At 55.5% G+C, this 24,737-nt stretch overlaps 6 protein-coding genes across 6 annotated transcripts; 3 read left to right on the top strand and 3 right to left on the bottom strand.

Annotated features, from left to right (window-relative positions):
• Positions 1 to 213: 213 nt before the first annotated feature.
• LTHEOB_7655 (Sugar transporter) lies at positions 214 to 2,162 on the bottom strand (the record flags this gene model as incomplete). Its single annotated transcript, XM_035517045.1, has 5 exons — positions 214 to 451; positions 510 to 1,227; positions 1,280 to 1,652; positions 1,703 to 1,815; positions 1,922 to 2,162. 5 exons carry the CDS (start codon positions 2,160 to 2,162, stop codon positions 214 to 216), a joined length of 1,683 nt encoding a protein of 560 aa, XP_035371164.1.
• A 3,949-nt stretch (positions 2,163 to 6,111) lies between these two features.
• LTHEOB_7654 (uncharacterized protein) lies at positions 6,112 to 7,794 on the bottom strand (the record flags this gene model as incomplete). The annotated part of the gene is made up of 1 exon (XM_035517044.1): positions 6,112 to 7,794. The coding sequence occupies one exon, from the start codon at positions 7,792 to 7,794 to the stop codon at positions 6,112 to 6,114; it is 1,683 nt and encodes a 560-aa protein (XP_035371163.1).
• A 413-nt stretch (positions 7,795 to 8,207) lies between these two features.
• On the top strand, positions 8,208 to 9,839 carry LTHEOB_7653 (Threonyl-trna synthetase; the record flags this gene model as incomplete). Its single annotated transcript, XM_035517043.1, has 1 exon — positions 8,208 to 9,839. One exon carries the CDS (start codon positions 8,208 to 8,210, stop codon positions 9,837 to 9,839), a length of 1,632 nt encoding a protein of 543 aa, XP_035371162.1.
• A 6,251-nt stretch (positions 9,840 to 16,090) lies between these two features.
• LTHEOB_7652 (Rgs domain protein) lies at positions 16,091 to 17,317 on the top strand (the record flags this gene model as incomplete). Its single annotated transcript, XM_035517042.1, has 3 exons — positions 16,091 to 16,251; positions 16,303 to 17,017; positions 17,081 to 17,317. The coding sequence occupies 3 exons, from the start codon at positions 16,091 to 16,093 to the stop codon at positions 17,315 to 17,317; spliced, it is 1,113 nt and encodes a 370-aa protein (XP_035371161.1).
• A 1,100-nt stretch (positions 17,318 to 18,417) lies between these two features.
• Positions 18,418 to 20,336, bottom strand: LTHEOB_7651 (Sporulation protein Rmd8; the record flags this gene model as incomplete). The annotated part of the gene is made up of 4 exons (XM_035517041.1): positions 18,418 to 18,584; positions 18,654 to 18,839; positions 18,914 to 20,228; positions 20,289 to 20,336. 4 exons carry the CDS (start codon positions 20,334 to 20,336, stop codon positions 18,418 to 18,420), a joined length of 1,716 nt encoding a protein of 571 aa, XP_035371160.1.
• A 2,144-nt stretch (positions 20,337 to 22,480) lies between these two features.
• Positions 22,481 to 23,345, top strand: LTHEOB_7650 (Dj-1 family protein; the record flags this gene model as incomplete). The annotated part of the gene is made up of 3 exons (XM_035517040.1): positions 22,481 to 22,609; positions 22,713 to 22,854; positions 22,918 to 23,345. The coding sequence occupies 3 exons, from the start codon at positions 22,481 to 22,483 to the stop codon at positions 23,343 to 23,345; spliced, it is 699 nt and encodes a 232-aa protein (XP_035371159.1).
• Positions 23,346 to 24,737: the final 1,392 nt, after the last annotated feature.

The raw sequence follows: 24,737 nt of genomic DNA, 5'->3' as shown, positions 1-24,737 counted from the left end.
TAAACTCCTGAGTGACATCTCACATCAGGTGAATTTTTGTAGTCTTTTTCTTCCCCTCCCCTCCCGAAATTCTCGAACCACCTCTCTTTTCTTGTGTGGGTATCAAATGCACTGTTTTGTTTCTTTTAGTGTTTTTTCAGCCACTTATTCTCCCCCGAAAAAAATATATATATATAAACGAGCAAAGCTTGTAATACGCTCATTATCAGTCTTTTACAGAGACTGCTTCCCCCTGGTCTCGATTGGCAGCAAGCACATCGCCACGAAGGCTGCCAGGAACAGAGCTCCGGATGCGTACACCGGGCCGGATGGGTCGGCCTGGCCAGCGTTAATGGCAACCAGGGGCGCGCACAGACCCAGCAAACGGTTGAGGAAGGAACTGATGCCGGTGCCAGTGCCGCGGTTAGGCGCCGGGAACACCTCGGGTGTGTAGGCGTAGAGGACGCCGTACCTGCAGTAGCGTACCGTGTTAGCGAAGCCCGTTGAAGAATGAGGAACAAGAGCCTTACATGATGTTCTGGAAAAAGGCCTCGAGCGAAGAGAAGGTGAGCTGGTAGTTGGAGTCGCTGCTGATGGTGAAGAGATAGAGGAAGATGCCGCTGAGCATGGTGCTGATGGCCATGGTGCCCTTGCGTCCAATGTACTTGATGTCGACCGTGTAGCACGCGAAAAAGCTGCCGGGAACGCCGACCACCGACGTGATGGCATAGTTGCGGTACACCAAGTACGTCGACGACTCGCCACTGTTACCCAAGTACTGGGGCAGGAAAGCGTTGAACAGGGGGTAACCCATGCCAATGGCAGCCCAGATGAACCAGAGGAGCACCGTCGTGACCCCCAGCTTCTTGCCGTTGAAGAGTGGCCGGATGCGTGCCGCGCTGAACTTGCCCAGGTTGCGCTTGATGATCTCAACGGTGCTGAGCTTCTGGCCCTCTGTCAAGGCATCGGGGTCGCCGCCGATCTCGTTGAGAATCTCCTCAGTCAACCACGTCTTGGCCTTGTTGTGGTACGCGATGCCATGCACAACGGCAACAGCCTCGGCCTGTCTGCCGCGCGAGAGCAGGAATTTGGGCGACTCAAAGAGATGGAAGAGGAAGAAGCGCGCAACAAACATGGAGAAGGTGAGGGCGCCCAGCGTGAGGACAAGGTAGCGCCAGCCCCAGTTGTCCTCCTTTGCGCAGGGGCCCTCTGAAGCGCACGAGTAGTTGGAAATAAATCCCCATGCAACTGCTGATTGTCAGCGCGTCCATCCTTCAAGCGTGAGATACGCGGGGCTTACTCAGAGACGAGATCAATTGTCCGACAGGCCACCACACGCTCAGCAGAGTCAGCAGGTTCCCGCTAGCGAACGGCAGAAACTCAAGGAAGAGAGCTCCGTCGACGGGCAAGTTGCCGCCAACGCCCAAGCCGACACAGGAAAAGAGGGCGCAAGTGGAGACCCAGTCGTGGCCACCGCCAGCAGCCAGGCCAAAGGCGCCAGCAAGGAACAGCGTGCAGTTGAAAGCAAGACGGCGACCGATGACATCGGAGAGGATTCCCCAGAAGCTCGCACCAATGCACAAGCCAGTGAAGAGCGCTAGCGTGGTGTAGCGTACCGTGTTTTCGTCAATGTCGAACTCACGACTGAGTTGCGGGAGGGTGAGAGCGACGCCCTGTCGTCCGTCAGCATACGAGGGAGTGCGCGTCAGCAGGCGCCACGAACCTGGAGCCAGAGGTTATCAGCAGTCCAGCCAAAACCGCAGAGAGCGAAGAGCTCCCATTGGTAGCGGCCCATGCCAATGTCCTGGATGGCCTTGTTGATGACCTTAGACTTGCCTACAGCGGGTACGGTCAGATCTGCAATTCTCGTGTGGGGGCGAAGGAGCAAAGGGAAACGGCATCAAACCGACGACCCGCCGATGGCAGGGCGTTCAGAACGTACGGTCATATGCGGTGTTGACACCGCCAGCTGCCAGATCATTGTCAATCTCAGAACGGAGGGCGTCGATAGTCAAGCCACCGGACCACTCGCTGCTGCCGGTCGACTCTTTCTCTCTGTTGGCCTCATCGTGCGGCTTGGAGCTGACCGAGTTGCCACGATGCGGCGCTCCGGCGAGCGGTATCAGGACTCCCGGGAACTCGGAGACGTCGTGTTTGTGGAACGGGTTAATGAAGTACGGCATGTTGGTGCGTAGGATTCTCGTGAAGTGCTGCTTTGGGAGGTCGCGCGGGCGTAGTGGTCGCTGTGGGCAAGAGTCACAGTCGCTTCGGGCAGTCTTGTCGCGTGCGGAGTTCGAGCGGCTTGTTCACACGCAGCTGTCGAAGGGGCGGTAGGTACAGACTTGAGAGATGCGGCCGGTCGCGATGGTCGAGAGCATCACAGCTTCACCTTCACTCACTCGGGGCACGCTTTGGAGGCGCTGGAGAAGGATGATTTGGTTGGCGGTAGCTGAATGCCGGGGGTTGGGCGGAAGACAAGGTGTTGTAGAAGGCTGGGGAGAGCTGAATTTAAATGATGACTGTAGCTAGCTGGGATTATTTCTTGCGTGCCGTGGACCCGGCGGCGGGGTGGGCCTAACTTTGCTGCGTGACTTTGGACAGGTGCGACGTGGAATAAGATACCTAGCGCGGTCGAAAGTCGCGGCGCAGGGTGCGGTGCAGAGTGAGAGTGGAGCTGGGGCCGCCGCTGGGGTGCGGCAGGGCTGGTCTTGGCAATGACATCGGCGGCCACAGCCTCCCGCCGCCCAGGTACAAAACAACGGTACGCCCTCTCGCGCTGGGCAGGCGATGTTGGTGTTGACTGAGAGCCCTTTCGCCCACCGTCCAGCGTGCCACCGACATGTGACGCGGGGGCGAGCGCGCGCGAGGTTGCGGCTGATATCGTTCTCGCTCGCTCGATGCGGTGCCTGCAGTCCCTGGAACCCACTCCGGACAGGGTTCGTCATCCTCAAACATCCCCGGTTCGTCGTCGGTTGCAGAGCGCACGTGATGGTCACGTGGGATCGCTGCGCCATGGATCGAATCGAAGTCTTTGCCTGCTGCATCAACGCGATGCGTGCTGCCTGCTTATCTTGCATCCGCCGCCGCCGCTGCTGCACCCCGCCTGCTGCCTGGCGGCCTTGTCCGCCGCTGCACCATTCGTGGTCGACTCTTCACCACGACTACGACGCCTGACGCTGAGACCAATTATGCACTGCATCGCAGGCGGCGGCAAGTTTCCCGATCATCGCGGCGGGTCTCTCCACAGTCGCCAAGCGTGGCTGACGGTCGCCGGAAGCCGCCTTTGGGGCAGCTCCGCCGCCCTCGAAAATTAAACCTATCCCACTCTGTGCCAATCCCTTTACCTAATTTGCGCGGTCGAGTCGTGAGCATGTGCTCACCGCCCGCTTCTGGTCGCCCAATCGCATCTCATCAGCTGGCCTTCACATCGGCGAGAGTTTTGGTTTCGCGTTCTTCTCCGGCAGTAACCTTTTGCCAAATTGCGGCAAAACCAAGGCTCGCCGTACGTCATCCCAGCACGCTACTCCACACGCTCACCGAGAACGCCCACTCAGCTGATGCTCGCCATACCGGCGGTGGCGCCCGGCGAGCTGAACATCCTGTGCGCTGTGCGTCGGTCCGGTCGCGACCCGGTTTCCTGCAAGGGCAACGATGAGCAAGGTTGCTCTCCGGGACCTGTTCGTTCCCGTCTCACCTCCAGCCAATTGTCCTGGTCGTCGGGCTCAAGCGTCAGAGTTTTCAACACGTGCTGGCATGCCTGAAGCGGGATTGTGCGCCACGCCGGCGGTGAATGCCGAGTTCTTGGGTTCCATCAACACTCTCAGCGTTGCAATACCCTCGCTCCTCGGCCAAGCCCGCCTCGGCATAATGGCTTCGTTCTCAGCCCATCCTCTTTGCCGATTGTCTGAGAAAAACGAATAATGAAAAATTTCTTTCAATATCATCTTACGATGACCCTCGTACGCGCGTCAATGGCTGACGGAACCTCCGACCCATCACTTCGATAATCTTTCATAACTTCATCCTTACTTGACCCCCCTACACTTGCTCCCTCAGCCGGCAGCTCGCGTGGATTTCTCCTCCAAAGCAGGAGGGTCAAGACCTTGACAATTACCGAAGACAGCAAAAACCCATGCACTCTACCTACCGCATATGGCAACGTGTCTGACGAAGCTATGCATTTGACTGGGTCCTGCGCCAACCAACAGGCAAGACAACCCTGCTTGACAACCGAGGTATACCTATGATCGCCATTACAGGACATCGCCGGTTGACGCAAAACCAACTGAAAAAAGCATCGGTATCCCGTCTTCCTTCAGTGTTCCTTTCCGAAGAAAGCAGTGGTTGTACACCCCGGTTCAACAGTCGGTGGCAAGCACGAATCTGCTCTTCGTTACATCAGAGCCTAGTCAACTGCCGAACTCAAAGCAATGTCCTTCTGTTTAGCCTATTAGAGGAGGCGAGCAGGATGATCACATCCTTCGCGCCAGCTACCCACTGTTGGACGGTTTTTTTTGCCAATGAACAACGATCATGAAGTGATTCGTCTCTCGTTCGCAGTACAGAGCCTTGGTGTCTCCCCGCTATGAACAATCTCGATTAATCTGTCCACCTCTGTGCTACATACGTAACGTTGATGCTCACGCTGGACACCGAGGAGAATGCGCGAGCCATTCGTCCGGCGCCGCCTATCGATCTCCGAAAAGCCCCTGGAGCCGCCACAGTGGTTCTGCTTGATCTTGCAGACCGAAGATGGACCCGCCATAGTCGGTCAAGCAGCGATTGTCGGCGTTTCCGATCGACCTCGGCCTCGTGGTTTTCTGAACGAAAAACTCGCTCGCCGATGGCCAGGACTAGTTCATGCAGCTGTTCGAACCGGCAGCTAGCTCGAGGAATAGTAGGGCCCTAGAAAATAAGGTAACTATGCCCCCGCAATTTTCCTTACGAGGAACGCCATTCGACTCATGTAGGCAATGCAAGTTATCGTCTACATTTGTGTCCGGGCAGTTGCTTTAATCACTCAGGACACGGGCGTGAACAACCGTCTAATCACAAAAAAATAAGTAAATAAATTTACGCCAGTCTTCAGCTGCAACATCCCTCTGTACCACTGCGCGGCGAAGCCAAAGTGCTCCGAACACAATCGTTGCGATCACAGACTGCGGTGGCGATCGGCAGCAGCGCGCGCTCACTGCCGCTCATCAACGTCTTAATGAAAAGAATTTTAGCACGCCTAACCGGTGGGCATATAACGGCCAGTGTGTTGCTACGTTTCACCCGTAAAGATGATGGTGGAGTGGGGCGGAGTGTGTGATAGCAGTTGCCTTGCCTGGCCTGCGCATGCTGCGATCCATGCTTCACGAGTCAACGTTCGCTCCTGAGGCTCGGTTGGGGGTGAGGCTCGTGTTGATGGACGGGAGGAACGAGAACATGCGCCATTCAAAACTCCAGAATGTGGAGTGCTTATATCGCCTTTTATGCTTGTTGTCCGAAGGTTCGGATTAAAAGGGCAGACGCAACCTTGTCTTAGCAGTGATGGCCTCTATGGTGGCGATAGGCAAGTGATAACCAAGACTGTTGAGATTCAGGGTGCTCTGTATTCTAGACTGGCACGCCGAACAGTCAACATTACGGCATGGTAATTCTCGCTCAGTCATACCGTCATAGCAAGTGAGAGGCACTAATGTAAGTAAAGTAATGTGGGAGTGGCTGCGATGGTGCGAGAACGGAGAAATACTCGGTCCCCGATGAGTGAGTGCTATGCTGTCTGGATTCTATTGACTGTCGCCATGAAAGCCGCTTTTATATCGAGATATAGTATGGCAGGCGAGACCTTTCCGCCAAAAGGAAAGGTTCAGAGCAGTATGTGTGTAGAGAAATTAGCGCCCCAGTCTCTGTATGAACCAGTGGTAAGTAAGCTCAGATGGCAACAAACACATGCAGATGAAAAGAATAGGATGAATGGATGCTAGTAGTGTACAGGGGTATGTCTCCAGAGGACCATCGAATCGTCAAACACAACGCCATATAACCAAGCACAATGCATGCCAATCCGCGCCAACAGTACCAAGACCAAAACCCAAACCAGGACGTGTCTAGCCAAAGTGATGTTAAAAGTACCCTTAGCGCATCTTAGTCAATCATGCGGCTTTCAGGGACACCAGCGCCTGAGTTAGCGTCGCTGGCTTCTGCAGCGTCCAGGATTCTTCGATGCCTTTCATCCACGGATCTTTGGTGTTCCAGACGCTGGGCCTCTAGTCTGTCGAGACCCCGCTGAATGTTCTCGATGTGAAGGACGATTGGCACCTCGCCATCGACACCCACGACGTCAGGGGTAGCGGCGCGCTCTCGCATATCCTCCAGACTGACGGCGATGGCGCGGAGCTTGACCATAGTCGAGCTGACGTGACTAACCGCGGTGCGGCGGTACATGTTGACATTCTTGAGTAGCTGGATCTGTTGGTCCAGCTTCTTGACATTGGACCGGTTGCCACCCAGCTTCGTCCAGAGGTCGAGGAACAACTCCTCGCGCTTGCCCTGCAGGCTCACATCGTCGCGAACGGAGATCTCGTGTATAGCGCCGAGATGACTTTCGAGGCTGTCCAGGATCCCGAGCAAAGCATCCGCTTGGTCAATGAGGGTTGTGATCTCGTCCTCGACCTTTTGGGTGTGCGTTAAATATTGAGAAACGAGCCGTTCGCGCGGGTTTCGATGCGGCGAGATGACCCATAGTAACTGGTCCCAGATGAAGCGGTCAACGGAACCCCGCCCGTCCTCGGCATCTTTGATGTCGTCAATGACTCGCAAAGTCCACTTGTTCGTACTGAGCATCTTATCCACTGCCGAGCCGATCCGAGAGTTAAAGCGTGTAAGGTCCCAGGAAGCTTTACCCGCCTTCTCGATAAAGTTGTGGAATTCCATGTCCAGCTCACTTTTTGAGGGAAGCTTGGAATAGCGCACAACGGACCTCAAGTCCCGGATGGCGGTCTCGCCCCGCTTCATATCCGCCGGCAGCCCGTCATATCTAGACGCATCAGATATGATCTCTTCAAATGCTTGCTGAGCCTTGACAAGTTCATCGAATTCGACCGATCCGGCGGAGGTAGGACTAGCTCTCTGCGGGTAGTTGCAGAATGGAAGGTTAAGAAAAGACACGCCGGGGACGGTGCAGATCGGGGTTAGCGCAGTGGAAACGCTGGTAGTAATCCAATACCGGGCAAATGACAAGAATGCGGCGACGAAAGCGACAGCGAGGGCGATGGAGAATAGGGGTTTCAAGACGTTCAAGGTAAAACACAGGACGGATAGCAAATAGCTGCTTATGGGCCCCAGCACATTGGCCCAGAGCAACCCGAGAGGTGTAGAGGCATCAATTTTGTCCTCTGAAGACGACACCCGTTGCATCGTTCGAGACCTCCGCTTCCTCTGCCTCAGGTCCGCCGATTCGTCGTCCTCGGCAATAGACTGGGAGACGCGTCGCGGACGGCGCGAGCTGTGCATCGGAGAGCCCCCAAACGAGCCGTCGGGCGAAGAAGGCATGACGAACTCGAGTTCTGCAGAGGGCTGAGAGACACGGCGTTTCGGGGGGTTGCGGGGTACAGGTGTAGAGGGGGTGGCGGACCGTGCCTTTCCCGAGGACTGTGGCGGTGGACTGTTGCGCGCCGAGCTCTTCTTTGCACGCTGGACGTCTTTGTGGGAAGGGGCGTCGCTGTCCTGGCTTGAAGACTGTCCGAGATCTTGATCCTCAGCATACGACAAAGACGCCCATGACTCGCTGAGCTCCCTAGTTCGGGCGCGACCTTTCCCCCTGCTCATGACACGGCGGAATCTTGCTCAGTCTCGGGGCGGTGCGGGAGGCGGTGCTGGCGCGTGGGTGGCAAGCAGACAGTGTGTGACGCGGAGAACAACGCGAAACGGCGGGCAAAGTGGCAAAGCGCAGATGGAAGGCTGGCGGGCGGCGTAGAGTTGTCGATTAGGGCACGAGGATAAGTCGACGCGTGTGGCTAGATGCCAATAGCAAGATTAGCCTGTTGCGTACGGGAGATGTCATGGCGAGAGGGTCGAGGCGAGTTGGCAACACAACGTCTTGTCTACCTCGCGTCGTTGTCGTGGCAGGCCTCACGTCACGCGCCGAGCCGTCCGCGCGCTAAGCCCAAGCTCCCGTGCCGCGCGCCGCGTCCAACAGCAGCTTGTGCGCGCCCCAGAATTTCTCCAGCACCGCCGCCCCAATGCCCGCTCGCCGTCCGCCGCTCAACCTCTCGCACATTGCCCGCTACGCCAGGGCCCCGCGCCCTCAATCCGTCCTGCGCCCGCCAACATGGAGACGCCCGTGTTCTTCATGTTCCGCTTCCCAGCCTGCACAGAAACTAAACCCGACGACTGATGATCCGCCCAAACCACCAGCCGACCACCGCGAGCTGGGCGCCCAGCAGGACCTCTTCACCACTTCTCTCTACTCGCCCGGCTCGCCGCTATTCCTTCCCAATGGCGCTGATATGTTCAACAAGCTTGCCAATTTCCTGCGCACGCAGTATCCGCGATTCGGCTTCCGCGAGGTCATCACGCCTACTATATACAAGAAGTCGTTATGGCAGAAATCCGGCCATTGGGTGAACTACGCCGAGGACATGTTCTCCGTGCAGGGCCGCGGCGCAACCGGGAAGAAAGAAGCAGCCGAGGCGGGCGAGGACGAGGAATTTGGTCTGAAGCCCATGAACTGCCCCGGCCACTGTCTGCTGTTCGGCAGCGAGAAGCGCAGCTACCGCGACCTGCCCATCCGCTATGCAGACTTTAGCGCTTTGCACCGCAATGAGATTTCCGGCGCGTTGAGCGGGCTGACGCGAGTGCGTCGCTTCCACCAAGACGACGGACACATCTTCTGTCGCCCGTCTCAGATCCAAGAAGAGATCAAGCGCACCCTTGATTTCGTCCAGACAGTCTATTCGACCTTTAAGCTCGGCCCGTACAAGCTGGTGCTCTCGACGCGGCCGGAGGACCACTACATCGGCACGGTGGAGGAATGGGACCGTGCCGAGAGCCAACTGAAGGCGGCGCTCGACGACAGCGGGCGGGAGTGGGCGATTAACCCAGGTGATGGTGCCTTCTACGGGCCCAAGATCGACATCATCCTGCGCGACAGTGACGGCAAGGAGCACCAGACGGCCACTATCCAGCTGGATTTCCAGCTGGGCCAGCGCTTCAACCTGTCGTATAGTGCGCCCGCGCCGGAGCTCGAGCGAACGGGGTCGGTGAGGGAGGACACGGCGCCGGAGCTGCTCGCGCAGACAGGCCCCGTTACACCCGTCATCATCCATCGTGCCATCCTCGGCTCGCTCGAACGCTTCCTCGCCCTCTTGATCGAGCACTACGACGGCAAGTATCCGTTCTGGCTCGCGCCGCGCCCGGCCATCATCCTCGCCTTGTCGCAGGACTACGAGCTGCTGGCCCACGTACAAAAGCTGGCCATCCAGCTGTCGGGTGCCGACGAGCAGCGGGACGAGCACACAGGAGCGACGCTGCCTGCGCCGCTGGGCCGCCCGCCCGTCCAGGTCGACGTTGACACGAGTGCACGCGGTCTTGGTAAGAAGCTGCGCGAGGCGCGCGAGCGCGGCTATAACCACATCATGGTCGTGGGTCCGAAGGAAATGCGCAGTGGCAAGGTGCAGATGCAGCTGTGGAACCAGCCGAGCGTGGCAGAGGCCGACCTGGTGCTTTGGGACGCCGTGGCACAGGTCGATGGCAGATACTCTCTTCAGGCTCTTGGTTGGCGTCAGGAATCACTCTCCAAGGGGACGAATGTGGAGCTTTCGAATCAAGCCGTGAGGAAGTACTTTGAAGGTTTGATGGATAAGTACATGTAAAAGTTACGCGGTAAGATTGATTGAGTCAGCGGACTTGTGTCTGGCTCATGTAAAACGGCAGAGCTTGAACTTTTGCACGTTACTAAAAAGGAGAAGAGCTACGGCGGCAAGCTTGATGCCGATGGGAAATGTACTATATGAACACAATACTTGTCACATTATCGAGTCAACACTATCCGGTGCCGCATTTACATCCCGCAGGCTTCTCCAACTGTGGCGCTACCTTTTGTTTTCGTCTGGCCGTCATCAAATTCTGACACTTCCATTTTGTCCCCACATTCCGCTGGGGAGTTACCGAGCCGGCCATAGAAGGACCGTTTATCTCCATTCCAGCTCATCCACGGATACTCGTCCACATTCTTCGTTTAACTCCTTTAGCAGATGGGATTGGGGAAAGATAGCAATGGCCGACCGAATCCGGCACCTTCTCCCACCCTGAAACCGCGGGCCCCTGCACATCTACTACTGATATTTCAGGACAAGGCAATACGCAACATGGGTACGTATCTCGTACGATTTACCCTACTAGGCAATACCAAGATAAAATGCCGAACGCCCACGCCGACGTCGCCCCGCGCACCCTCGGCTCGGCCATCTCCGCCGGGCAAATTCACGATTCGCGCACCTCATGGCTTTCTTTCTTTTGCACATGTTTATTTTTAGCTCCCGTGCGCGCGAGCTCATGTCGGCTGATGGTGATTGGCGCGCCCCGCACATCGCCGCGGTGAGAAATGAGGCCGCTACGTTGGAAGTTGTGTGTTTTTGGAGATCTAGTAGGTGTACCTACGGTGGGGGTGGAGGTGGAGGTGGGTTTGGAGGGGGAGTTCGGAGAGATGGATCCGGGGTAGAAGTTGGAGTGACGGATCGCCGCCTTGACGACCACAACATCGATTTTGGTCGGTATCGATGGTAAAGAGTTTGTTTTCTCCATCTCTTGAATCCTATTAGTGTTGAACGTCGTGCGGATAGCAGACGTATGGTGGTCGTGGAATATTAATGTTGCAAGCAAGCCTGCGCAGCTGGTGTACGAAGACGTCATTGAGCGGATCGTAGAAGTACCAGCTCTACCATATGCATGCGGAAAACCGTATGAACTCTATCCTATTGGCCAGAATCCGTCCACTCGGATGGTGTCAGGTAGGAAGGCTTTACCGCATCGGGATGTTGCCGTCGACCGGTTACTTCCAGAAACAGTAAGTCGTTGTGGTGAGGTCTGGTTGAGAGGGGGCGCTAAGCCAAGTATCTTGGTACGATCTCACTGCATTAAAAGCTTCTAGCCCTTCTACGCACTGGACTCTACTTTGGCAGTCTACGTGGTAGGTGGGCTTCATGGCACCTGTCAAGCGTCCCAAGGCCAATATACTGCGCCACACGATAGTTCTCATGTCAGCAGCTCAGCTGGATGCTACCATCTCCTTGCTGGACTAGTGCATCCCTTACATCAACTTCAGCCTATCTTTCTCTTTTTTTTTTTTTTTCTTTTGGTTGAAGAGATCACTAACGCCGGGCGTCGCGAAGAGAGACCCACGGCAGCAAATGCACACTGCCACACTGCGTACATGCCGTCAAACAGTAAGCCGACCAAGAAATGCATATGGAACAGGTGATACAATAATGCGACAAGACAAAACAAAACATGGGGTGTCATAGCAGATTTCTGCAGTATGATCTATTTGGGTCATCCGTTCGACGAAAGTAGAGCACAGGACACGAATGCTCTCAGAAGGGTGAAGCGAGCTCGTTGAGTGGAATTCAATGATACACCCTGAGCGGTTACTTGGGGAAAACGGAGTATACTCCACGAAACGTGTTCAACCCGATCAATGCCAGGATTCGGCTCCTCCAACCCCCCCAGGGGTCGTCAACGCTGCGCAAAGATCCTTTCCCCAATTATGTATTGTCAGGCCATGGCCAGCATGCATGGGCGGCAGGCAGCTGATGTCACGATTCTGATAGGCTTTGACGGCAGCGGGACTCAACACCGTCTACGTTCGATGTTGCCCGGGAGGCTGGGTGCCTCAATAGGAAGCGTGCATCGAGATCTCAAAGGGATGATGGCACATGGGTCTGAAAGCAGAGAGACTTAGGGCTGAGCGCACCCCCGCTTGTTCACACGATCCGGATCACCGGGGTTGGTCACTTAGTCATCCTTGGCTTACAGTATGTGCTTAGGACCTGACATCTTATCCTCCACCCGAGGCTGTTATCGTGTGTGTGCGTGGCCGAAGACCTCTCGTGTTCGTGCGCGAAAGCACAAAGGTACCTTAATGCACATTTTCGCGGAGTCTAAGTCTCTTTTGGGCCTGAGGTGAGCAAAGAGGCATTCCAGGAGACCTGGTATTGTTCACTGAGGCTGCAGCCAACTGGTAAGAAGAGTGATTGACGGCGGGGTAAAGAAAGTCAGGGCTTTCTTGTGTCCATTATCCTTTGGTGCGACGGACTATACTCCTTGAGCCACTACGTAACTGGTGGTGGCTTCTGCTTTCATCTCAACGTCACTCACGCTTCCCAGCGTAATAGACAGCCAGCACTTACAAATGTCCAGCAGCCGAACGCTTTCGGACTTTTCATAGCTGTAGATAGTTAAGATTGCATGGTGGCGTCGTGGCTGTAGGGCTGTGTTTCGAGTTCTGATAGGAGAATTTCCTCCAACCCGATGGCGACGATGGCTGGCGGACGGGGAAAGAAGATCCATTGATCCGTGAGACGTGCACCCCGTAGAAGCTGTGAGATGCAGTTCAAAATGTAGCGACACACGAGTCTGTCTGTAAGTGAGCCCGTGCAGCTCGAATCAGGCGGCGGAAGGATACGTAGACAAATATCAGCATATAAGCGTTCGAGCCCCCTGATCGACTCTCAGCATCATTCTTACCAGTGCACGAGCTTCCATCTGCTCATTCTAAGAACAGGCAGCTCCCACATGGTGATGGTGGAGACTCAGAATACGAAATCCATTGTTGAAAAACTCCAATGGTTGAAAACCTACGAAGAAGTCATTCAACACACACTCTGCATCACGAAGTCCATGTCAAATCCCGTAAGAACCCAGGATAAGCTTGTTGAAGCCAAGATTTTAGAGCACCTTTGTAATCAGACCGGAATGTTTTTGCAGCAACTAGCGGGATTGACCAGGGAGATGCTAGCACCCATGCACCATAAGGCTTAGGATGATGGACTATGGGCCGCAAGTCTTTAAGAAACACTTCAACTTTCTTGGGCAATGGTTCTGCTTTCCCATATGGGACAGGCACGGTAAAACACATGATGAATGGAAATGTCGTGTTCCAGCGGTAAGAGAGCATTAACGGCCATTAAGTGGCGTCCCAATGGCAAGGCTTCAATGTCCAATTGCCAGTACTATCTACCGACCCAGCCTTGCTCCAGGGTCTAGGGTTCTCCGCACAGGTTTCGTCTGAGCGGCGGGACGCCACAGGCTCCGGAGCCAGAGGCCGCCTCCGCTCCGACGATTGATGGTGGACCTCGCAGGCTGGCTCGTTCGGGGGGCTTGCAACCAGCATCTCGGCACGGAAGCTTGTTGAGGCAAAGAGCATGACCATCGGGTGGTGCCGATGGGTCACGAGATTGTTGAGTGCAGCAGCCATTCATGTGGCCCGGACTCGGGCTGGCGCGCCGTGGGAGCTGGGGGCGGAGCGGAGACCCGCCTCCGCGCACAAAGATGGACGTGATTGGCCCCGGGTCATATTTCCGTCATTGATCGGGGGGCTATCAATCGTGTGCGCATTGAAAGAGTCAAGTGCGCTCATAATGGAGCAGGCTTTCCGAGCTTGCCTCGTCCGTTTGTTCGTCCGGACTTTAGTATTGACAAGGGCGGGTTATGTCCGACCAACCTTGTGCATCGATCTTGTGCAGGATTCTCGGGCCACTATTAGTAGCTTCGAACGTAACGGTGTATCCCTGCTGGTGGTTGACGCGGTTGGCGCTAGCGCCCTGCGAAAGGCGCACCGAAAATGTGGCCTAACTTCAACGTGAGGCGTTGCAACCACAACAGAATGATCTCTACATAAAGCTAGAACCCAGTACATGAGGAAGTCAAGCATAGAATTATTTCGAGTCGCGGGGCAAGTTAAGTGCAAGGGATAGGGAATGTTGGGGGCGCTAACGCGGACGAGTTAGAGAGTCGTGCTCCGGCCAACGCGTCCATGGAGGATATCCCATTCTTTACATTATAGATGCCACATACTGAGTCTATGATGGTATTTTATCCCAATGCGTCTGTCCACGTTCGAAATGGGCGTAATGTGTACAACTGTTGGTGAAAGTGTGAGCGCTCCATTACTGAAACCCTTACTGGAGTGCTCCACGACAAGTTAGAAATGCGAATGAATTGCTTCGATGAGTCTGCTGAGAAGGAATGTGGAAGCGGTGTCGCTTATGCAAAACAGGTGCAGGGAAGCCAATGCTCAGCATCTACTCGCGGAGCCGCGCGGAGCAGGCCGTTCCTCCGGTCAGACAGGCAGGTTCGGTCGCGAGACCCGCCATCCACTCTATGGCCAACAAGACCATCGCAGGATGTCCACGAAGATGACGAACAGCGCTCGGAATGGCATCGCAAAGGCATGGCCGGCCCACCAGCCACCGTCGGACCGAAGTTACCGACTCAAGACCGACGGTTAGCTACACGTACGACTGAAGGCTTTCGGTTGGACAATGCCTGCCCGTGCGCCTCTCTTCACACGATCAGCGCGTCGGGTTGGCCCGGAACTCCAGGCAGAGCTCTTCCTGAGCCTGCGAACTGTCGACCCGGTGATGCGCGCTGGGATGCAAAACCATGACCAGCCCTCACACCCACTCCTTCGAACTGGGGGGATGTGGTTGAGCAATTTCGGTCTTGCTCTGGGCCATTTATCATGGCATTGAATGGTCTCGCCGTCGAGGAAGAATCGTCCTTGCGGCTATCACGAAGGCTCGGCAGGATAATTCAGAATCAGGATCCCAAGATAGATAGGTCAGCAGCCTCTGTAGGACGTACCACCGTACAGTAAGGATTGAGAGTCGCCCGTGATGCTGAGGATCCATGGCGGAAACGACTCCGATCAGCTCATGGCAGAAAAAAGGTGGGGGCATCAGAATCATGGACGAGTCCACCCCTGGGCACAAGAGTACAGTGATTACCCAATCACCACGTCAGAGCAGTCCGATCTCTAGTTTAGGTGCCATGTTCAATTGGTCAGCGGAGTGGCCTCCTTGGTCTCGGAGAGGATGGTGCAGCAACTTCGAACGTCTGTAGGAGTCCGTTCCGCTCGGAAATGTCACAAAGCTATCCACAATCGCATCGAACTTGTACACCGCAATCTGCAATTGCACCTGGACGCTTCGAGCCGAGTCATGATCATGGCCGTTTTGGGTGGCGAAGGGGCGAAAAAGCCCGTGTACGAGCGCCGGCAGGGACGAAGGGCTGTGAAAAGAGTTATGCCATACTTCGCAAGATCGGCAGACAAAGCGAGCCAAGGAGTGCGGCGAGAGAGTCGTCAAGCAGCAATAGATGTGTGTGCTCACAGGGTCTTGTCCTACAACAAGCTGAAGGTGAAGAGTACGAAGGTCGTCATCTGATCGATTAGTGGTTGTTGTTTCAAGGTGTGGCTGTCAGGAATAGCGTCCCCCACTCGGACCGGGCCAGCTAGGCTTGGGCTGCAGCTTTGCTGCAAGCAAACAAGCATGCACGATGTGCAGCGTCGATCGGGCGGTGGATCGCGCCGCAGTCCATGTAGCGCCGCGAATAAGTTGATAGAGGCGATCAGGCAATGAGGTTATCGTGTGTTGTGGAAGGCGACGAGATTGCGCTCGGGCTGGGCCGGGGCTGATTCGCTGTCGCGAGATGAGAGGCTTGGCGGCCGAGCCGTTGCGCGCCCTCAGGTACCACGACGTCAAGCAAACTTCCTCCCTCAGCAACACCCCGACTCCTTCTCCTCCCGGCTGCTCGCACCCAACTCTCGCAGCCACGTCGTTGCCCGGCGACCCGTTTTGCGGCTCCCCCTCGTGGCCAGGCCCACCCTCCGTTCGCTCCGACCGTCGCTCGTTCCGTGCTCGAACCTCCTCATTTCCACCCAGCCCGTCGTCGCATCCTCGACACGGCCGCCGCTGAGCCACGAAAAGCTCACCACCTATCCTCCCTCCTCGCCCGACTGCCGACCGCCACCCTTTGCCCGCCGCCAACCCTCTCGCCGCGAGCATCCGCCTGGTCCTGGCGTCGCCGTGAATCTCCATCCGCCGTTGCCCATCCGCACAGCGCCATGACGACGCCTTCAAGTTCGCCGGCCCCCGAGGTCCACCGTGACCGCCTGCCCACCCTCTACGAGGTGCTGAGTCGCCGGACCTCCGCTCCCGTCGATCTCTTCTTCTTCTACATCTACATGCGCGACCAGCAGCGCTCGGTCGATTACCTGGATTTCTGGTGCGTCGCGCTGCTCGGAACCCTACGCGCTGCTACTAATTGACTTCCTAGGCTCGATGTTTCTCAACACATGGCCCTCTGCCGCCACTATGTGCGTGAACTGCGTCGGACCAACCTGTTCGGCACCCCGGAGCTCGAAAAGGCCGGCAGCAAAAGATCTTCGGCCGTCCTGGACAATGTTGCCGAAGCTGGACCATCCAACGAGAAGACCACGCCCGAGCAGCGCCTCTCGGCCTTTCTGCGTGAGAACGACACTGCCAGGCACCACTCGCCCCAGAACAGTGTCGGCACCACCGATTCCGCCCGCTCAAACAACGAGCCCCCGCGCCCCAGCTTCATGGCAGGTTCCACGGCTAGCGGCTCTCCCATGCAGGACTCTTCGGGCAATCAGCAATCCACCCCCGAGCAGCACACCGTCACCCGTAACGACATCCGCGCCTCCGCCGAGAAGATCTTGTACACCTACCTTCTCCCCGGTTCCGAGCGCGAGATCATCCTTCCGCAGAGCATTCTGGACAGGATTACCCACGACATCGAAGTCGAGAACCGTGATGATCCTGAAGTCTTTGACACGGCCAAGGACTACGTTTTCCAGGCCATGGAACGCGATGCTTTCCCTGGTTTCCTGCGTTGCAAGGCCTTCGGCAACCTGGTACCTCCGAGCATGATGGTCCGCATGATCATCGGTCTGTTGGCCATGTTTGGTGGATTCTGGGCCGCCTTCACTCTCATTTTCCTGGACCATTCGAGAGGCAACCGTTGCTGGGTAAGTCGTTTTCTTCCGCTTGTGGTCCAGCTAGCCACGATATTAACAGTGCTTCCAACACAGCTCATCCTCCCCTTCACCATTGGCGTCTACATGCTCGCATCACACCAGTACATGCTCGACCCCTTGCTCGTATTCGCCGGCCGCAGCGAGACGACGTTCGGCAACTTCGGCAAGATCCGCGAGCCTTTCGTAAAGAAGCTGCTCATCAAACGCGCCATCATGGTCCTCCTTGTCATCGCCTTCGCCGACGCCGCCCTGTGCCTGCTGTTCATCCTCGTCCCCGGCAGGCGCCTATGATGCCGCGACAGCACCAGGTCCCAGTCTCCTCCACTTTCGGGTCGTGTTCTATTGTTTTCTCCTTTGCCGAATCAAAAGCGCAGCATTGGCGATTGTGCTATCTTGCTTCTTCGCTTTGCCTTGCCCTTCCGTGCATGGGTCTACAGCGTGCCTGCGAGTTGATTTTTCTCTCGTAAATTATACCCTATCTTGAGTTATTGTTGTCGGTCTCAAAACACTCGAAAACCAGCCGGCCAACCCGAAGGCTTTTTTTCTTTTCCTTTTGTCGATTGTCTTCTCATCGGCGGCGAAATCAGGCGTGTATCGGGAATTCTTTTCATATATCCCTCGAAATCCTTGTCCTTCTGCGAAGTAGAAGACGTCACTCTCACACTCAGGCCTCTCTTGCCTTTCATTTTTTCCTAAACTCTCTCTTCTGATTCTTGTGATGCTTCGGACGTCGCCATGGTTCTGGATTTGCTCTTTTTTTTCTTTTTCATTGCGTAGTTTAATGATATTTTTCCTCCTATTGCTGAGAGAGCGGGAGAAGGGGTGGGTGGTGGTAATTCGCCAGCGTTTGGGGAGGGTGTTTGGTTAAGCTGAGAAAAGAGGGGAGTGTGCAGAGGAATGCATTGTGACGGAGGTACGGATGGTGCGGGAAGGATAATGGGGGGGTAATTTTTTTTTTTTTTGGTATGAGTCTCTAGGAATTGGTATCCAAATGATGACTATTGCCAAACTTTTTGTCCCGAAACCAACGTTTGCTTAGCATTCGCCCGCGCTCATATGTGTCTATGCACACTGATAGGACAAATTGAACGCGTAAAGAAAGCAGAGCGTGTTTTCAGCTTCTGCTTCTTACATTTTCCGAACTACTAATGGATAACAGACCAGAGGAGAAGTAAACCCCGTTTTCCCCGAGAACGCCGAGATTGATGTAGGAGTCCATTGCACCCTATTCCCTTCCCTTTCCATGCCATTGAAAAACTCCTTTTCTCCCCGCCGCGAATTCCTTCACTGTCAACATGTATCTATACAAAGGAGAATCTATACACTTTCAGAAACAAAGGATGTGAATAGGGACGACAGTCATTGTGGTGAATCAGTGCTCCGTGTGGCCGCTACTGCAGCAGCTCTTCTCGCGGTGAGCACATGGGCAGCGGCACGCCGCCATCGGCCGCCGGCGCTTTGTGCTTGCCTGAGGTGAGGATGCCGAAGCGGAGGAAGACCTCGGAGCAGGTGACGAGGATGGAGAGAATGATGAGGATGATGATGATCCAGGTGATGCCTGAAGGTGGTTGTTAGTAATCTTTGGCCTACGCTGCCTGTAGAGCTGATGGGGAAGCATTAGACTTACGAGTCATCTTCTTGTCGGCGATGGAGTCACTCAGTATTTCGGCAAGATCTAGGAAGACGCGGCAACGCTCGTTGAGGACTTGGATGCGGGGCTTGATCTCGAGGTATTCGCGGATGGCGGCGTAAAGCGGGTGCAGTGTTGGTTCCGATTCCCAGAAGAAGTTGGGGACGTCGAGCATATTCGAAGCTTGCAAATTGTTAGCAAAGCAGCGGAGATGACGGAGGACGTTCCGGGTGGTGAAAAGCAACGGCTGTACTTACAAAGATTAACATCTACTCTGCTTGCAAAAAGCTGCCCCAACATGCTCACGACTTCCTCGCGCTGCATGCCCAGCTTTCCGGTGAGGGCGAGACGTCGGGGTACGTATTGCGCCTTGATCATGATCTGTGCCATTCTTTCCTCGAAGAAACACAGCTTCGTGCTCTGGGCGATGGCATGGCTCATGGCCAACTTGATCATATGGTCACCACTCCGCAAGGTGATCATGTCATTGTAGACACGGGGCCTGTTGATTTCCGGGTTGTACTCGAAGTGGAACTCCTCGGTCTCAAAGTCCTCTTCCTGCTGCGGGCGCGTCACCAGAGCCACGTTGGTGATGGATTGCGAAAAAGTGAGGTCGGCCAATATGTCCTTCTCCTGGCGTTCGGTAAAGTTCCAGAAGACAACAACGCCATAGGAGTAGACGAACATCTCACCGAATGCAAGAGCATCAGGAGCAATCCTTGGTGGGGACATTGAGCGCTGGGAACTGTCCCGATGCGGCGAGCGTGGTGATTCGAGCATGTCATCTGATGTCCTTGACACGCTGCCGTTGCGAGGACTCTGGCTGGGAGACTCTCCGTCTTCGTGCGCCCGTATGCCGTAGCGCTCGTTGTCGCCGAAGTAGCCCTCGTGGTATTCCCTATTCTCGTTTCGCTCAATCTCTTCGTCCAGCACACTCTTTCCGCCAGGGCTCTTCAACACCGGACTGCTGCGAACCCTGTATCCATCATGGCCTCCCAGGAGCGGTAGGTGGTATACAGTGTACAAGCAATCGTCGTACAGCTTGGTCCGGGCGCCGTGCTGGTTCTTGACGAAATCCGCGGTTGGGCGCAACTTGTACGACTGGGCAGTACAGTATGCCGTCACGCGGGCCAGCTTCTCAGCACGCCTGGCCTTGGGCAGACGCTCGGCATATGACTTCTCCTTGACGCCAGCACGCTGGCTCCTAATACGTTCCAGCTCATTGTCGTCCGGGGGGCCGGCGTCCTCGTCGTCGCGGAAGCCCTCAAGCAGGTCGTCATCATCAGCCTTCTCCTCGTCGGCCTCGGGCAGCAGCACCAGCTTCTCGCTGACCTTGCTCGACCGCGACGGCATGTACTGCGGAGCCATGCGGCCGCTCAGCTTGGGCTCCAGCGGGTGCCTGCCCGACGGCGTGCGCGTGTGCCGCGGGCGCTCCGGGGCGGGCCCGCGGCGCTGGCCGGACGGAATCTCCGAGGCGTACTGCAGCACGTTGTCGACGCTGATCAGGCGCGTTGTGGCGGTGCGCGGCATCGGCGGCGGGCGCTGCTGCACCACCTCGCGGGCATCGGTGACCTAGTGCGCGTGGACGGCGTCAGTTGGGGAACTTTCGCTCTGCCTCGGTGAGGGACTGACCAGCACCGTGGGACCCCGTTTGGACTTCGCTGATGTCGTGGACGCCATTGCGGACGGTGTGTGGAGGTTTCGGAGGCAGAGGCCTCGTTTAGGGCGCGCGCGAGGGCGATGTGGTGGGCTGGGGGTGCGGTGTTGTCGGGAGCTTTGGTGTTGCACTGCCAGCGAACGTCATCGGCTGCCGAGCTTCTTCACCAACCCTTGACGACGCACACCCCGCCTTCGTTAGTCTTCATGCAGCCATTGGGTCACGAGTACATCGGAAGCACCACAAAGCAATCGTCAATTGGTTTAATCCAGCACTTCGGCTCGGATCTTTAGCCACAAACTCCCATTGCGACATCAGCCCCGTCTCAAACCATCGCAACGACGGCTAATGACCAGTGTTCTTTATTATCTCTTCCTGGGGGGATCGAACCGACCCTTTGGCATGTTGCCTCCTTTCCTTTCCGGATATTCTATTTCAAAACTCGGCCACTCTAGTAGCACACTTGATTCCCTTGAGGCCTCTCGTTGAGCCGGCTCTTTACGGGTACTTTCTCCTTCCTCTGACAACGACTAAGACCCCGGATGGTCATCGGAGGTCGAGCCTTCGGAGAATTTGAATATAGACCTCCATCCAGAAGTACCATACAGACCCTCAAGATCCTTTGTTGCCGAATTCGGTAAATTGTGGCTAGGTCCTGCTATGTTTCCATTCCCTGCTGTTTGGCTTTTGATTGGCGCGTCCGCCCCTGGAAAAGTTGCACACTTCCTTTTGGTATCTGTGCTATGCTCCTCTTGGTGAGCTCGCTCTTTGCCTTTCCATTTTCTCTGCTCCATTCTCACAGCTGTGTGGTGGACCAGTTTGGTTTTGCGAGATCAATGCAGCTTGAAGACCTTCCGGTAGAATTTGGATGCCTGCGTGGTTGCAGAGCGGCTAATTTCGATAAAAGTTATCAAACTTCTGACATAGGAATATTTCGCAAATAGGGTCCCGTTGTTATGCGCGCGTCCCGGATACTTAAGGTACACGGGTAGTATAGTAAGTTACACGCATATCGAACGGGTCTTGTTTGCTGGATCGGCTTGACCAAAACCAGAGTTTGCGTTGCAAGTACGAATAGATCGCAGATTCTCTTCTACCCAAGATCTTTCCAACCTTACGCATTGAAAGCTAGACAACGTATGGTGCGGATGATTCATTTTCCTACGTGTACTCTGTGCTGTCAAAGTGTCCGGCGGGCATGATTGCGCATGCTATCTCAATTGTGCCACTCCGAGACGCAGTTTGCCGTTCCAAACACCAAGACTTTGATCCGGGGGCCGACGGGCCGGCCGCGTTTATTTGAATCCTTCGGCTTAGGAACCAACGAATCAGCACATGGCGCGGCACATATGGTCAACGATTCTGCCGCGAACCAACAGGCGTCATCTCGCTTGAACTAACAGCCATGTGAGTTTTCAAAAGCAATGGGTACATGATCGACACCATCTCCAACAATGCTGCTGACGGGCGTTTCCACAAAACGTGCTCAAATCGCCTCTCTATGCCAACCCTGGTCTGGCGCAAGGCCACAAACGGCTAAGCATGCATTCCTACCAAGACCGGTCTCAGTCAGAATGCACGGAAAAAACAATCAATGTCACTTCCCCGCCATTCGTTTTGAAACGGTTGCTGCCAATGTTCCAGATTCTGGTGCTGGCTCCGCGTGAGACGGAGGAATAGGCAACGGACCGCTGCCGACAACTTTATTTTCTGGGCGGGCATGCAGATACGAGTCAGGAATTTGATCAGTGCCGACAGAAAGTGGAGCACCAAGCCTCCACTGTAGTTTCAAGACCTGATGTCGGTATCCTGTGGAGGATTTAACTGCTCGAGTACCCCATCTCTTTCTGTGTCAAGCAGTGAAACATTCTTTGGTTCATCTGAGACAGTAAGCTTATACATTTACATGTGAGGCTTACTCTTTGTACTCTTTCTCTTTATATCATCTGCTATAGTAAAAATTGTTCAGTCTTTCTTTTTGCTGCATAGCGTCCACATATTTGCATACAACAATGTCGAGAAAGATTTACCTCAAGGGGGCATGTGTTTTGAAATTAATTTTACTTTCCTTTGCGACCTGGCTGCCAGCAGTAGCAGCGAGCAAGCTTGAAGGTAGATACAGTAATTCAACACGTAAGTATACAATATCGTACTCCGCAAAGTATCTATGCTAAACTCTCAAGGTCCCGTCAATTTTGGCGTCCTGCTCTTTCCTACCTTCCAGGCTCTCGATGTTTTCGGTCCACTCGACGCCCTGAACATCTTATCCTTGAGTCACCCAATTAATCTCGCCCTCGTAAGCACCCCACGTTGAGCTTTTGCTTTGAAACACACAGCATCGGCCCTCTCTTTGTGAAATGGGGATATAGAATATCACCGAACACTAACCACTCCCCCAGATCGCCGAAACCCTCGACCCAGTCAACACTGCGCCAATCAGCCCGTCCATGAACATGTTCAACAGCAACTTCTCCGAATCCGTTCTCCCGACGCACACCCACGACACCGCGCCGCCTCTCGACGTCCTCATCGTTCCCGGAGGTAAGCCTTCTCCCCTCCTCCCTCCCTCCCCACTCATACTAAAATCACGAAACCACCAACCAGGCCTCGGCACCCGCGCCCCCGTCTCCCGCCTGCAACCCACCCTCTCCTACCTGGAATCCGTCTTCCCAGACCTCTGCTACCTGATCACCGTGTGCACGGGCGCCGGGCTCGCCGCGCGGACGGGAATCCTCGACGGGCTGTCGGCCACGACCAACAAGCGGGCGTGGCACGAGACGACGGCGCTGGGGCCGGCCGTGAAGTGGGTGCCGCGGGCGCGGTGGGTGCGGTCCGACGAGAGCGGCGGCAAGGTGTGGAGCAGCAGCGGCGTGAGCGCCGGCGTCGACGCGACGCTGGCCTGGATGGCTGAGGTGTTTGGCGAAGCCGTGGCCGACGAGGTGGCCGCCGTCATGGAGTGGACGAGGGTGAGGGCTTGGTGGGACGATCCGTGGGCCGGGCACTACAATTTGACGGGGCAGACCAAGGGATGAGTGAAAGAGAGAGAGAAGTGGGAGATGAAAAAAGTTTGATGGTTTGGGGGGAATTGAAGGTGGTGACGGAAGTGGATAAGTCGTCTGGATGAGAGGGATTCGTATCTTTGACTTCATTTTGGTATTGGGATGGTCTTGGATTTCCTCAGCCGTCGTTGTTTGCGATCTTCAATGCCATGATTGGCGGCAGAAAATTCATTGACCCCTTCGACATTGGTCCCTGACGAAGTCAAAAGGGATGAAAAGTATTTTTTTCAAAAAAAAAAAAAAAGAGACATCGCAAATTACTCCGGCAAAACAGTACGTTATGATCAAATGCACTCCACAGTTATTACGCTCTCTCTCGTGAATCTCATCCTTTCGCTAATAGCCTACCCGTAGCTACAATAACTGCCTTCTTTCAATAATTTGATCAACAATATACTCCACGCTCCTCATCTCCCTCCGCGTCCTCTTCCGCGTCCTCTTCCGCGTCCTCTTCCGCGTCCTCTCCCGCGTCCTCCTCTACCGCGCCCCCTTGCCCGTCCTCTTCCCCGTCCTCGCCAGTTCGCGCGCGAACGACCACCACGACCTCTCTCAGTCGGCGATTCCAAAGCGGCCAGGCCCTCCTCAATGTCACTAAGGTCCGTTCCGCGGCTCGTACGTTGTGAAGATTGAGTCTCGGGTGTCTCACGAGCAGGTTGGCTGGACCCATACGTAGGTGACGCACCCGGAGCAGTTCGCTGATGTGTATGCCATGATCCCGAATCGTCTGAGATCGAATCGTCTGAGCCCGAATCGTCTGAACTCGATTCATCTGATCCCGACTCATCGGTCTGTTGTGTTTCCGGTGCCGTCTCTGCTCCTGCATACGGGCTTGCTGGCGACAACCGCAGTGACGAGGACGAGTGCGACGGCGACAATGGTGGAGATAACGCCGGGAATGAGGGCGAGGGCGGCAGCGGCTGTACCGGGGGCAACGAGTCGTCCAATTCCTGCGTAGGTCCCACGTCCTGACTGCCGGACGACAGTGATGATGAGGATGTTTCCTCGCTGTCCTCAGAACCATCTCCCTGCTCGTCTGCGGTCGTCCTCGCTGGCCTCCTCTGCGGCTGTGGTCTCTCAATTCTTCCATCCTCCGATAGCTCCCTAATCTGCCGCAACAATTCATCTACTCTGCATTCTAACAGCTCCCCCAGCTCTTCTCGCTCTCTCTCCACCCCCATGACCTCGTCCATCCTCCCCTGTATTACTCTCTCGTAAATCGCAACCCTTATCCTCAGCCACAACCGCTCCAGGGGCGTCATATTACCGCCAGTGTCATCCGGTGGTGGTCTAAAACCATAGCCCGGAATCGGCAAATCCCTCACTCCCCACCTCTCCCTCAGAACATGTTCTAGTGCACCCTCCTGG

The sequence above is a fragment of the Lasiodiplodia theobromae genome, assembly GCF_012971845.1.
Source record: "Lasiodiplodia theobromae strain AM2As chromosome Unknown scaffold_23, whole genome shotgun sequence".
NCBI lineage: Eukaryota > Fungi > Ascomycota > Dothideomycetes > Botryosphaeriales > Botryosphaeriaceae > Lasiodiplodia > Lasiodiplodia theobromae.
This window is presented reverse-complemented; position numbering and strand designations above follow the sequence as displayed.